General features: G+C 37.2%; 1 protein-coding gene across 2 annotated transcripts in view; it reads left to right on the top strand.

Annotated features, from left to right (window-relative positions):
• The window catches only part of LOC127640527 (cytosolic carboxypeptidase 4-like), a 207,668-nt gene that overhangs the window by 104,847 nt on the left and 87,770 nt on the right, over positions 1-15,051 (top strand). For both annotated transcript variants that reach the window (XM_052123142.1, XM_052123143.1), the window contains exons 18-19: positions 923-1,076; positions 13,228-13,408. In XM_052123142.1, coding sequence (XP_051979102.1) covers positions 923-1,076; positions 13,228-13,408 — 335 coding nt within the window. The remainder of the gene's footprint in view (positions 1-922; positions 1,077-13,227; positions 13,409-15,051) is intronic.

The following is a 15,051-nucleotide window of genomic DNA, read 5'->3' on the forward strand; positions in this document are numbered from 1 at the left end:
GTTCAGAAAGCAGGGTGGCCGATAGGCTGATACCATGCCGATATGTCACGATATATCAATTTAATATAGTAAATAGCATAAACATAAAATTGTTAAATATATTTTAAGAAACTCTTATTTAGCACTATTTTAACTCTTTCACACAAAATGTAACTTTGTAAAAAATAATCTAAAACATATTGTATTTTAAATGGTAGATAGCAGTTTCTTCTGCTTTCTGTTTAGTCATCATACTTTAATAATTTATTTGCACATGAAGAACTTGTGAATATATTAGGAAGAAGGAAATAACAGTACACACAGTTTCATGTCCACAATCACATTTTCTAAAAAAATATTAATTCAAACCAATTGTTCTCATAGTCTGTCTCCGTCCCCTTTTTCAAGGACTCTTATTTTGAAGTTTTCCCCTGCACTACGTTTCCCAGAATTCACTGCCCTAATCACTTCCATCTGTTCATCTTCATCCCCACCAGTATTCCATTCCCTCGTTTAGTTCTTTGTGTATAAATACCCTTTAGTCTTATGACATTATTATCATGATAAGTAAGCATATTAATGAGCATAAAAATTATCTATTTTTTTAAATTGTAAAAAAAAAAAAAACTTACATATTGTTAATATTTGTTGTTCTACAATTAGTTTGTTGATTTTGACTAATAATGTATAATATTTTTTTACAAAATTGTATTAAATGATTTGTTTGATCAATATAATACATTTATACATAAATATTATTTATTTATTAATTTGTTTATTTTGGGAAAATATATCAACCAGACCTGTTATTTGCAAGTATAGGTTAGGTTGAGCCAAAAATGGCATATTTAGAAACAAGATATGCAATTTTACAAGATATTTAGGAAATAATAAATGCCAGTTATTACAACTCAACACTAAAGATTTTGCATTTATTCTCTAGACCCATCTGAAGATGTTGGAGAAATCGGTAGACCCAAGCAAGGTCTTTTTCAGGCAACAAAATCTCTGCGACACGCTGGCAGGGAATTCCTGCTCTTTAGTCACGATCACAGCCTGCCCTTCTTCCAAAGCCTGGAAACACCTGCACCAACTGCGTGAGTCACACACAAAACTCACAATGAGTCAGATTTATGTTTGTGTGAGTTGACACACCTGTTTACTGAACATTTGAGCGTTTCTTAGGGTTTGTTTTCAAGAGAAAGTGTGTTTGTGCTCATGAGGTAGAGGGAACATACTCAAACAGTTTGGCAGCTCTTAAAGGCAGTCGAAACAGCTGATCTTTGACACCTGTCAGAGGTGGAGTTGATGAGCTGAATGTGTGTTTGTTTGTAGGTGGGAGGATACTGTATATATGGGGAAGACAGTTAGATGAGTTGTCATTGCTTGACTCGCTAGCTGAGACATATGTTATGTCAGAGGACAAAAGGTTGAAAGAACTAGAGACCCTCCTACAGAGGAAGTGACACTAACTCATACTTCTTGATAGTTGCTTCAAAACAACATGAAATGAAAAATGACCCTTTGTACTTTTAGTAAAAAAATAAATAATATTCTTGGTTACAATTCATCAGTGTATGATATTCTAAAGAATCAAATGTCTTGCTTTCAAAATATGTGATTTGCACTGAAAAATTACTTTGAAGCTTTACTCAAAAAACAATGGCTTTAAAGTTTTTAGATTATCAATGTTCAAGTCTGCGTGAAGCTTTAGAAATTAAAGTCAGTAGTTGGTGGTGGGTTGCTGTTTTTTTTTTTTTTAATCCTTACTTTGCTACCTGGGCTGGACTGGTAATCTGGCATACTGGGAATTTTCCCGTTGGGCCGACGCACTTTGGGGCCGATCAGGGGTGGACTGGCCATCAGGAGAACCGAGCGGGCCAGTGGGTTGACCGCGCAATCAGGCCGATATGGGCCGCAATAAGTTAAAATGAGCCGCTGCGTTATGCAGCACGGACCACAAAATGCAGCCGGGATTTATGCAGAATAGGCCAGAGAACACCCCCCCCCCCCCCTCTCATATTTTGGGCCAGTTGCTATGTATAATCCCGGGCCGGTTTCTCTTCCCAGTCCAGCCCTGTTTGATACCCTCATCTCACAGTCGAGCAGACAGGTGGGACTCTCGACTGCAGGTGAAACTGCAGAGATAGATATGTTAGGCTGAAGAAACTTCCAGAGGGATTTGCTGGGACATGCTGACCCAGCTGTGGACCACTTCCACCGGGTAGCGCCGTTTCCCACCTCTCATCATCTTCTGATGAATATGGAGATGAGACATCTGCAGCTTTCTCCCTGAAGACCGACACAGAGCATCTGGCTGAGTTGTGAAGGTGGTGGGAAGGCCCATTCCGATCCGCCCGACAGCTGACAGTCTCCAACATTCTCAGACATACTGCAAAGTAACCTGCTGCCAATTCCCAATGACTGGTGTACAGAGCGACCTGCTCATAAACTCAGAACCTGTGCAGTTGATCAAAGGCTGTCAGTTATTAATGTGTTTGCATTAGCTGTTATTAAATCTTGTGTGTTTTTGTCTTTGTAATGAAATCACAATCAAAATGTATACATGCATTTTCTTTTGGGAATCAATGGCTAATGAAATCACTGACACGGAAATGGCTTCCCATAACTTGAATACAAACAATCACTGATAATTTAGTAGCAGCATCAGGGTTTGAATGCGAATCATAGCGTACTGTAGCTTTTGAAAGCCTTAGGGCTGTTCATATCGGGTCAAATTTGTGTACAATTGCACTGTTTGTCTGTTGTTTTTCAATGTAACCATGCGCTAGGCTAGACAGAAATCTTTTATTTGCTGCATTTTCTAGATGCCGTTTCGAGACAACTGTGTTTATAAATGATTTGCTGTTTAGCTTTTTTGTGGTTTAACGCTTTTAGTCTGAACGGTCCCTTAGTGAACTAAGCGTTAATGATTGATATTTCTAAATATATTTTTAGAGAATGGATTTCTTGTTATTTTTGTCCTTCACTGACCAACAAATTAGTAAATCCACATTGAAAAATCTAGGCAATGGAAAAGAAAATGTGTTGGGGTACATTACTTTAAAAAGTAATACATTACATTATCAGTCACACATTTTTTACCTTTCCATGTTTTTTGTAAGGATTTTAATTTTTTTAATAACTCCATTTCAGACCAGTTCAGTAATGAATAATCAGACAGATTAATTAAGTGGTTTGGGCAAATCAATGTTAAAGTGATTGTATCACATTCATTTAACCGCTGGAGTAGTATGGATGACGTTTATGTTGACTGTCTGTGGTTTTTGGAGCTTCAAAAGCAAAATCACCATCTATTTGCATTTTAAGGACCTACTGAGCTGTGATATTTTTCTGTATTTCTTCATATGTGTAAGAAACAAAGTCATACACACATGGGATATCATGAGGGTGAGTAAATAATAAGAGCATTTAAACGTTATAGCGAAGTGAGAGAGTTTCAAATGTGATTGACATTATACAAATTCAGGAAATATAAATTTTTGTTCGGACAAACACATAGTCCCACCCCAAACTACCGCCATTGGTTGAGACAATGTTGTTATGTCTAGCTTGTCAGGATGAAAACAGATCAAACAGAGCAATATTTTGATAGCACCACAGGGCTTCACTTACAGGGAAATCAACCCTACGAATAGCTTACTTATAGTTAGTTGCACATTGAAATAAAATAGGACAAGGCATTTTAATGTAAAAACTTGCACACATCAGCTTTAAAATCACCTTAAGAGATTTGCAGTTCCATCCAGAAATGTTCAGTCTACCAAATGTAAAGAAAAAAGTTGTATTTTCTCTTCAGTTAGCACACAGTTGTATTGTGACAGGCGCTGCAGCAGTCAAGCACAGCCTTACTGCGGTGAACAGCATCCAACGAGATTCATGCGGCTCTGTGTAAACATCAAGCCCCAAACACACACTCTCACTCAGGCAGGGCACCTCATCCATCTGCCATCTTCCTGCTGAGTGTGTCGGCCCAGCTGACACCATACTGAAACATCACAATGCATTTCATTAATCTGAACATCCATACTAAAAAAGAAAAACAAAAAAACACCTGCACCAGCACGAAGAGTATGTGTGTCATTAAATCAGGCTAACTACTTTCAATGAATTGATTTCATACATAATAAATCTTTTACATAAATAGGGGAGATCTGGGCTACTGGTCACACTTTTTACTCTATTGAATATTTCTCAGGGTAGGTTTTTGAAAGTCAGTTTCTGTACTTGGCACATGCCTTAAAGTCTTGGCTACAAAAAAAGCTATTGAACATTTCCACCATTACTGCCAAGAAAGAAAAAAAGATTAAGAAAAAGATTAAGTTCATTGAACACACATGGACTTTATGTGCCAACATGGCAAGTTTTGTTGTTGCACCATATAGGGTGTGTTGTCAATGAAACCTGCCTTAGCAGCCAAGTATAGACATTTCAGCAAAATTCAACAAATAAAATAATTATAAAAAAGAAAAAAAAAATATTATATCGAACCATTGTTATGGCCAACAAATATTGTAAATATTATGAATTTTATAAATGTATATAATGCCCTGACCTGACATTTATGAAAAAAAAAAATAAAGATTTTTTTTTGTTTAAAATCTACCTTCATTATTTAGTTGCATTACTTGCATGATATTTAGTTTAGAGGATCACAGTCATAAATATTTTTGTAATTAAATATTTTTGTTAAATTTGTTGTGATTTTTCATGCAAAAGTATGCAAAAAAAGTTCTACTCCTTTAAAGTTATTAATGAAATAGGTGTCCTGCGATATCTCACCGGTTTCTGTGACAGCTGTAGACTTTTAAACGGCAAACAAAAATGTGTCTGCGGACGCTTTTAACCTGCCAGTCATTTTGCTCGTTCTCATAGTGTTGTATTTGAAGCGGATAATTGAGGCTTTAATTCATAATGTTTGTCAGTTGAGGGCGCTATTGTGCCACTGTTGAATTTGACAGCCATAGGAACAAACAATGCTGCTCTTTTGCTCGGTTTTGGTCTCAAAATTATCATTGGAGAGCGGGGGTTTTAGAATTAGGAGGTGTGGCTAATTCAACATCTCAGTCACGTGAAAGCTTCAGAACATTAAAATCTCTTACAGCACCTTTAACACAACTTTGAAGTAGCTGTTTGAAACCAACATTCAAACAGCTATTAGAGAAAGCACATTTGTGTTATTAACCTTGTGACAAGTTTCCCTGGTCTCCCCTATATGCTTCAAACTTCTGTGTGAACTGTAAACATATGCAGGCAATTCGAGGCAAAACATGCCAACACACTGTGACATTTGCCTTCAGAGGATTACACCTTAATTAGCACATTGGGGTTTAGCGGCCTTAACACATGAACTCTGCTATTACACATAGCCACAACAATTTAACAATTTCTCTCAGCCCTATTGCTTATGAGAACCACGTCTGCTGCTTTATTGAATTAAAAGGCCTCTGATATGATTAACGGTAATCGGTGGCACACAGCATCAATAACCACAAACAAATTAAGCCGTTTCTATAAGCCAATGGTGATTAGGAGGTGGTGCAGGTCACTTGTTTCTGTGTGTACAAGAGAGAAAGATAATGGCCACCGATTTGGAATGAGGACTTGTTAATACGACATATCAGACATGATGTGTCAGCTTTTGTTTATTAGAAAGCCATGTAGCTGACCAACAGAACGACAGGGATTAAACGAAAGCAGAAGTAACTCAACCGTATGAACTTTGAGGATTAATTTTTGCTTGGTTTATTTGCATGACTCTCAGGGATTCTCACAGGCTCCTAATTAAATAAATCCCTTTGATTAGCTGTACCTGTAAACAACACCAGCATACAGTACTGTATATTTGCAATTATATGGTTTTAAAAGCGGTTGGACCTATTTTGAAGTATGCTGAAAGTAAAATTGTCATGCACCACTTCCTAAATAATATATGTGTAATGTTACATAATAAAAACAATTGTTGTTAGCAGTTATACAGTATAATAGCAGCAGAGTATTGATATTTTAAAATATCATGGTCAAAAAGATGTACGCTGTTATATCCATATTCATATTTGCGCTGACACCTAGTTATAGCCCCACGCAAATAAAACCAGAAGTTCTCAATTATCGATGCCAAGTGAAAGCGTCCATTTACTGGGGATTATCAGGATAAAGTGAGAAATATTTGGCTGGTCCACAGGAAATCATTTTGACAATTAAAAATAAATAAATTATTAAAAATAAAAGAATAAGTAGAAAACTTAGTTACAGCAAGGCACATGCAAGTGAATGGGGCCAGTCCATACAAGTTAATATACTCACTTTTTCACAAGTATAGCAACAAGATGTAAACATGATACAGTACATGTTAATGTGATTTTAGTGTGATAGAATCTCTGTTCTGCATGATTTCAGAGTGATAAAATCAATGACTGTGATTACAGGGTTTACCAGCATTATGTCGTCATGACAACAAACTTGTAACATTGGATAAAACTTTACACAGATAAGGTTAGTAAGCAGTTTTTATCACACTAAAATCATGTTAACATGTTTGATGTTTACATCTTGTGCCTGTAATTCTGAAACGGTGCCCCATTCACTTACTTTGCATTATTAGTTATGGTAAAAATGTTATGTCACAAAATGTTGTCGATTGAGCTTAAGTTGTATTGAACCCGGAGCATTTCTTTAGCAGACAAAATATAGATTTTTGCTGAAACCGCTTAAGGTATCACTTCATCTGAAATGGTGTAAGATAAATGGTGTAAGATCGTGTATGTAAACACTCTAATTTGTAACAAAAATGCTTTTAACGTATCTTTGTCCGGAATAATCTACATCCATCATTTGTATTTTTTCTGAAATAATTCAGTGTGACACAATTATGAAATTAAAACATTTCTTTGGCTTGACATCAAAAGCCAAGTCATGAGAAAAACAATTGTGCAAAAACATTTTCTAACTGCACCCTGAATGTGTCTAAACATCATACATATCTTCAGAAATACAGAGCTCTTATCTGTTAGTCACAGTGCCCATGCCTTCTGCTGACAGTGAATGATAAATCCTATTTGAAATACCTTTCTGCTTACATTTGACTCTAATACTGAGCCTATGATAAATTGGCATGCATCCTGCAGCCTACATGATTCTTTCTCCCTTTCTCATTTTTTATATTGCCATCTGTGCTTTCGGTCTGTCCTTCATGTTCACACAGTGTCCTCGCATAGCCACCATAACCCTCAGTTCTCCTATTGCCCATTAGATAGTAAAAGACACACACTTTAAACAAATTAAACGAAGATACTCTTTGGTGCATTGGTTACTCAGTTCTCTCTTGGCCCAACTGTCACCTAGAATGAACACTATTCCCATTTATATAATAGCTATAGCATAAACACTCAATATGCTTTATTCTTACTGCAAGATAGCGTCTTAAAGGAATAGTTCAGCCAAAAATGACAATTCTGTCATATTTACTCAGCCTCATTTATTTAAAATGTATTTATTTCCTGCATGCTCATGCAATCGGATTGGTAAAGTTTTACAACAAAGACACTTTTTTCAAAGAAAGCTCCATTTACTGTAAGATTTGTGTTTTCTATAATTTCCTCAATAGACGTAAGCTGTTTTTATGGGTGTGTTGAAGTCATACAGAATGAGAATTAATATGAGCACATAAAATTGAGAGTATGAGTCCCTATTTTAGTCTCTATGAAGGATACAGTTATAAACCCAGATAATAAGGTTGTAAAATACAGATGACCTCATTGTAAAACTGGGATGACCTTATTGTAAAAAAGAAAAAAAGATACAGACGGCAGTGAATTCTCATCGCAGGAAGTGTCTCCGTGTAGATCGCTTTTGGCGAAACTCACACTAAACAGGATTACGTTTGGTAATTAACAACCAAGAAATTAGCTTCAGTGAGATTCCTATGAAACACTTTTAATTAATAAAAGACTAAATTAAAAGCTGCATTTTCATAAGCTTTGTGGGGCAAATTCATCTCATGATTACAAATGGACAAGTCTGATAGGTTCTAATTAGACCTGATTTGCATATACAGGAAAGGATTACAGAGATTGCTTTTGATAGCTTAAGGCTTGCTTTGTACTTAACGATCAAGAGGCGGAGACTTTTTCTCTGTGTGTATTTTTTTGTGGTTTACGAGGACAATTTTTTAGGTTACAAAATGGTAATTACAAGGGTATTATGCTATAAATGTGGTTTATGAGGACATTTCTAGTGTCCCCATAATTAAAATAGCTTAAAAAACATATTAAATTATGTATTGAAATGTAAAAATGCAGAAAGTTTTCTGTGAGGTTTAGGGTTAGTGTTAGATTTAGGGGATATAATATATAGTATGTATAGTATAAAAATCATTATGTCTATGGAAAGTCCTCATAATGATAGGTAGACCAACATGTGTGTGTGTGTGTGTTTTCGTGTTGAAAAATGATGTTTGTGTTTCCCAGAGTTGAACAAATCATATGCTTATAAAAAGACTTGGACATTATCTATGGACATATACCACAAATGTTTTACTTCATGTCGATACTTCTACAAGCGCCTAGCATCTAAATCTAGGTCTCTGGACATTTTAAAGATTGTAGTACTAGCAACTCAATTTTACTCTATGCTGTTAGTAAGAAAAAGTCTCTAGTCAGTGCCAGGGTTCAAGTCTTGTCCTAAGTCTTGGTCTGAGTCTATATCTATAGACTCCTTTAATGTTGCAGTGTAATATTAGCAACATAATTTTTACTCTATATTGATACTCAGGAAAAGTCTCTGGCCAGTGCCAGGGTCTAAGTCAAGGTTTAAGTCTACATTATGTCTATGGGTATTTTAAAGAGTGTACATTTTGTACTCAGTTGAAACTCAGGAAATGTCTTCAGCCAGTCCCGTGGTCTAGGTCTTGGTCTTAGTTTTGTCTAGGTTTAAGTCAAAGTCTGAATGCCAATATCACTTTCACATCTTCTTTTAATCTGAGAACAGGAAACTATTCTATATATCTTTATGGAAATCAACTACTCTCAAAGCACCCATGAAACCTGTATTTTTTTTCTCAGCGTAATATGCAGAATTATAAGTCCCACTTTTAAAAGCCTTTCCTTAGAATGTCTTAAGTGCTGCAAAACAGATGCACCAAAACCTGACTATTAAACCCAGACTCGCAAACACACACACACACACAGACCACACACAAAAATAGGAGGGAGATAATCCAGGATGTTTTTAGGCGATGTCAGTGGGAGGTAAGTTTCCTCTGCCACAAAGCAGCGGGAGAGAGAATAACAGAAAAGGGATTTTTTTTTATTTTTGCCCTTCCTTTCCTCTTTATTCACTGTTTACACTGTCTTTTGCTCTTTCTTTCTTTACCATTTGCATTGAAGTCGACTGTATGACAAAGACTCCACTTACAGGGAGTGAAAGCTGGGTGCTCAAAGAATTGGGCCGTGCTCTTCCCACAGGGAGTGTGGGAAGGCTGAATTGTGTTGCGGAGAAAAGACCGAAGGCCACTATTCTTTCGTAGCTTCATGAAACACTTACATATTTGCACACTCAACTCCCGTGTATTGCAAACATATATTTTACTGGGCATTTAGTGGTACAAAAGTGTAAATGTGATCAAGGCGAAAATACACGTGGACTTGAAATGTGGAGGTTTATTTTCATAGCCAGACGAAAATAGCTCCTCGACTTCTTATTTGCATAGTGCAGGTTGCAGTTGTATGTAGAATACAAGAAGCAGATTACTTTACTACTGGTGGATTGTGACACAAAAATGGGCTCCAGGTCTAAATGCAAGTATCCACATTATTGAACATACTGTAGTAAGAATTAAAAAAATATATGCTTATTAAGGGGAAGATAAAAAAGTAAACGTCCCATATATTTAGTTTTTTCATCTTTGTCGTCCACTTCACGGTGTGTTTGCTCAAATTCAACTGGACCTGGATTGTGCTGGACCATTCTGCAGCCTTTGACACAGTCAACCATCAGATCCTTCTCTCCACCTTCTCTACTCTGGGCATCAGAGGAACTGTGCTTGACTGGTTGACCTCCTATCTCTCAGATAGGTCCTTCAAGGTAGCCTGGAGAGGTGAGGTATCCAAGCCACATCAGTAACATCAGTAAGTAACATCAGTTCCTTCATCCAGGCTGAGATGTCTGCCAGACAGGCAGTGATTTGAGCAGTCACTGTGTTGTCGTTGGGCTGAAAAGACAAGTTCATGTGACTGAATGGTGGGTCCCAGTGATGTTGTGTATATGGAGAAGAGAAGTGGCCCAAGCACTGATCCCTGAGGTACCCCAGTAAGTAACATCAGTTACTGGGACCCAATCAAGTCATGTTTCATATCCATGATGCAACTAATGCCAATATGTGTAAAAACTTTTAAACTTTTGAAAAACATTTTAGAAAATAATGATTAAGATATGTATTTTAGGTGTAAGGAAAATATTTGATTACTTTTTACTATGGCTGTACCACTTTACATGTAATAAAATTAATGGATTTATGAAACCAACATGAATACAAAGATTCCATTTCAAAAATATTTTTTTTCTTGTCATTGACCCTAATCTGAATACAAAATTCCTTTCGCCAGCATCGACAGAGATACCACAGGTTGTTCCTGACAAATGTGTAACTTTCATTATTTTGTCCTAAAGGAAAAAAGTCATCACTCCATCCAAATTGCATGGACTCATTCAGATTCAATTAAATACAGAAAATGTAACGGAGCCAATGAAAGAACGCATAAACAGAGACCATACAGGAACTCATTACAGAATCAACAATACCCGAATCACACAAATTAGTCACCCCTTCTGCTGTCTTTTGTGGGGTGGCAGCCAGGTCCATAATAATGTCAAGGTCAATGTATTTATAAAGCATGATTAAAAACAACAGACTCTTGACCAATGTGCTGTACAATAATCAAGTATAAAACATTGTATAAAGATAATACCAATGAACATCCAACAATAACACATTTCAAATACTAATAATTAACTAAACTCTGTTGGACCAAATGCCACAGAAAAAAGTTGAAAAGTGTTTTGTATAAAGAAGGGCATTTCTTATGTACAAGGGTAAGCTGTTCCAAAGTTTTTGGGTTTCTACTGCAAAAGCCCCATCACCCTTTTGCTTTAACCTGGACCTGGGAACAATCAAAGTGCTCTGTTCAGAGGACCTAAGAGACCTTGAGGGATTATGTAGCTGCAGTAGATTTGAAAGGTAAAATGGGGCTAAACCATTCAGCGATTTAAAAACAAATAATAAGAGCATTATGTCGATTCTGTAACGCACCGGCAGCCAATGAAGAGAGCCCAAGATGAGGGAGATGGATGATCTTGCTTGTGTGTAGCCGTCAGGAGACAAGCAGTAGCATTCTGAACAATTTGCAGACGAGACAATGATGACTGACTGACTCCTACGTAAAGAGAATTACAATTGTCCAGTCATTTGGAAACAAAGGTGTGAATCACTTTCTCAAAATCAATAAAAGTAAGAAAAGGCTTAACTTTGGCCAGTAATCTTAAATGAAAAAAACTAGATTTGACAACTGAGCTAATCTGTTTGTCAAATTTAAGAGTGTTCTCAAACAGCGCACCTAGGTTCTTAACAGTTGGTTTACAAAAAGGGGCGAAAGGGCCCAGGTTGAGGAATCGAGAATGTCTGAGCCCCCAAAACAAACAATCTCCATATTACTTTCATTTAGATTTAGAAAGTTCATAGACATCCATGCTTTAATATCATCAAAGCAGGCCAAGAAGGATTCTAAAGCACTCTTAATATTTTTTTTCTCAGTGGCAGATAAATTTGCACTTCATCCACATAACAATGAAAAGAGATGCCATGTTATTAAAAATTGACCCTAAGGGATGCATATACAGTGAAAGCAAAGTGAGACCAAGGATGGACCCATGGGGAACCCCACAAGTGAGTGGGTCAGAAGAGGATGTGACTTGACCAGAGTTAACTTAAAAACTTATATTGGACAGGTAAGCTACAGTATAAACCATTTGAGAGCAGTTCCTTGGATACCTACTGACTGCTTGAGGCCGGAAGAGAAGGATATCATGATCTATGGTATCAAATGCTGCACTGAGGTCCAATAACACAAGAGTCTACAGAATCAACAGATAAAAAAAATCATTAAGAACTTTTAAAAGTGCAGACTCTGTGGTGTGGTGCACTTGAAACCCATACTGGAAGACTTCAATAACCTTATTTTTGAGTTGAAGGAGACGTCAAATAAAAACGTCCCGTAATTGCAGTGTAATGCGACAGCACAGAGTCACATGGATTTGGACACTTTCTCTCATTTGAAAAATAAATATATAACAAAGATTCCATAAGATCCAATAGAATAGCTACTAAATTCATGCAATTAGTTTTAGTTACAGACATTAGTTATACGGTAACCTAATTTTGTAGTTAAAGGTGATGTCATTTTTCCGATGTAAAAAAACAAATACCAAAAAATACTTGTTTCTATCCCAGCTGAATATGCAGAGACAGGGCAGTAATATCTGTTGGGCCATATACAGTAGCTAATGGGGCGAGTTTTTGGGGGGTTGAAACCATTATTTTTGTTGTTCTGTTCTGGAATAGTGTTTTTGGTGTTAATTGAAGTATTTCTCATGTTACTGGATGAACCTATAGAGAGGTTTTGCAAGCTTGCGATTAATGATCTTATCTGGAAACCAAAAGGCGGCAGGTTCCCCACATGATGACATTTTGTAAACATCACAGAAATGGAAGTGGAGCGTAGTTCTAGCGGGAAGACCAGCAGGTGTACATCATCACATCATTAGCTGGGTAACTCCTGGCCAATCGCACGTAAGCCATTGCTTTATAAGTCCGCTCACAATCTATCACATTGCTGTTTTGGTGTGCTAACACTGCAACCTCCACCTCTCCACCACCACCAGTTGAGCCCCTGCCTCATATCTCCGGCAGGACATGACGGTTCCGGGTACAACTCCCTCGGACTGCCGGATGGGGCCTACGCCAAAGAGAGAGACATTACCTTCCATTTTACATCTATCAAATAAATGTCATCTCAAACTTCACTCAAGCCTGCGTGTCTTCCCGATATAAATAATTTTCTCCTGCCAGATCATGTGGTATTAAAATAAGATTCAACACTATTCTGTGTATGTGTGTGGCATTATTAGAAATTTCAACTTTAACATCCTGCTTTTTTGTTGTGTTTTTTGTAGGTAACCGGCCATGTGTGGTACTGACAGCGAGGGTTCATCCTGGAGAGAGCAATTCCAGCTGGGTAATGAAGGGCACACTGGAGTTCCTGTGCAGCAGTGATCCTGTTGCAGAGAGCTTGAGGGAGGCTTACATCTTCAAAATCATACCCATGCTCAACCCTGATGGGGTCATTAATGGCAAGTACGTACCAACACACACATAGTATGCAAAATGCCTTTTTGCAGTATGCAAAGTTAATTTTCATGGTCTTCCTCATTATCTTATAAAATGTCTGTCATTCATCAGCAACACCCAAGTACAATTCTCAAGTACAAATCTCATTCTGAATAAGATTGAATGCATATTCTGATTCCAGATCTCCCTGCATTATTGATTTTTAGCTGTTGATTGCTCAATATCTAGAATAGTTCCAGATGGTTAAAAACACTCTGAGGGCATCTCAAAAAGAAAGAATTGTGCCCACTGATAACTTTGTTTAATTGCATGTGCTGTCTGCCTCATTTTAGCACCCGATTCACTAAAGGAAAGATGATCTGGAAACAGTGTAAATGGCCAAACATATTTGCACTTAACACAATTTGCACTGCACATTTTTATTTTATCTTGCATATGAATTCTGAGGATTTACGCAAAGTCTATACTCATAATTTTTTTTTTTTAGGTTTGAAACGTTCATTTTCAGTTTCCTAAAGTCATTGTTTTCCAGTGTGCTTATTGCAAGTGAAGTGTGTGGCGATTGGGAGCGATTTTGAAAGACGTTTTTGTAAAATGCTGTTCTAGTGTGGATGAGAGGTGCAAATGTAACACAATTGATTTATTTTCAAAGGAAAATGTATCAGTCTGGCCGTGGCCTTAAATACAGGTTTTTGAACTGAATTACTGTGTGCTGATGTGTGCAACTATTTAGTGATTTGTTTTTCTGCTCACAGTGAGAGTACATCTGATCTTAGACCAGTAAAGAAACCAGAATAAATATTCTTACTCTAAATTGGACCAAAATGCAAACTGCCCCTTTTGGGCTAAGATTTCCGTAGCTTTACTTTTCATTTAATGTGATTTTTCTTTGTCTTATTAACCATGATGCATTGACGAGGTCACTTAGGTGTCGATGCGTGTTGCTTTAAACTATAAATATTTGCTACATAGCCTCCAGACCATATGCGACTGCTCAACATAATATCAGTGTTGTAATTCCCTGCATTCTACATTAGAATATTTATGATTGCCCCAGGCATATGTAAGCAGGGTTTCTGTCCAACAGAGATGCACACATTAAGGCAGCCACCTTTTTGCCCTTGAAATTGAGTGTCAAAATGAAAAAGACAAATGCTAGTGTGTTTTAATCTAATGGATATCACCATGTCTTCCCCGCTGTTCCGAGCAAGATAGTATTTACATGTGTAAAACCAATAACGAGGTCAACACTGGCCATCCACATTTAACGTCCCTTCTCAGAGGCTTATCAACGCTTTATTCACAGTCTGAGTGTGATCGATTTTCCATGCAGCCTCCTTACAACTGATGGTGACTTGATTTCCTTGCCGAGAGAGCCAAGAGATGGGGGTCTCCTCCGTAGCATGACCTCCCCCTTATCTCCAGTCATGTGTAAAGGGAGTTTCTGTATAAAGCACTATTGATCAAGCATACAAACTGTTTTAAAGTGAATGCTCAGAGAATGGAGGTGTAGTTTGGGGGCGGTGTGTTACAGGAGACTCCCTGTTTCCATTCTGAGGATTTATTCGTCTAGTGAACTCAAACTAGGGTGTAGATAAATTCAGAGTGAGGATATCTGCTTATACTGACACCAGGTTTGGAACTGTGCA

The sequence above is a fragment of the Xyrauchen texanus genome, chromosome 49, assembly GCF_025860055.1.
Source record: "Xyrauchen texanus isolate HMW12.3.18 chromosome 49, RBS_HiC_50CHRs, whole genome shotgun sequence".
NCBI classification, from domain to species: Eukaryota; Metazoa; Chordata; class Actinopteri; order Cypriniformes; family Catostomidae; genus Xyrauchen; species Xyrauchen texanus.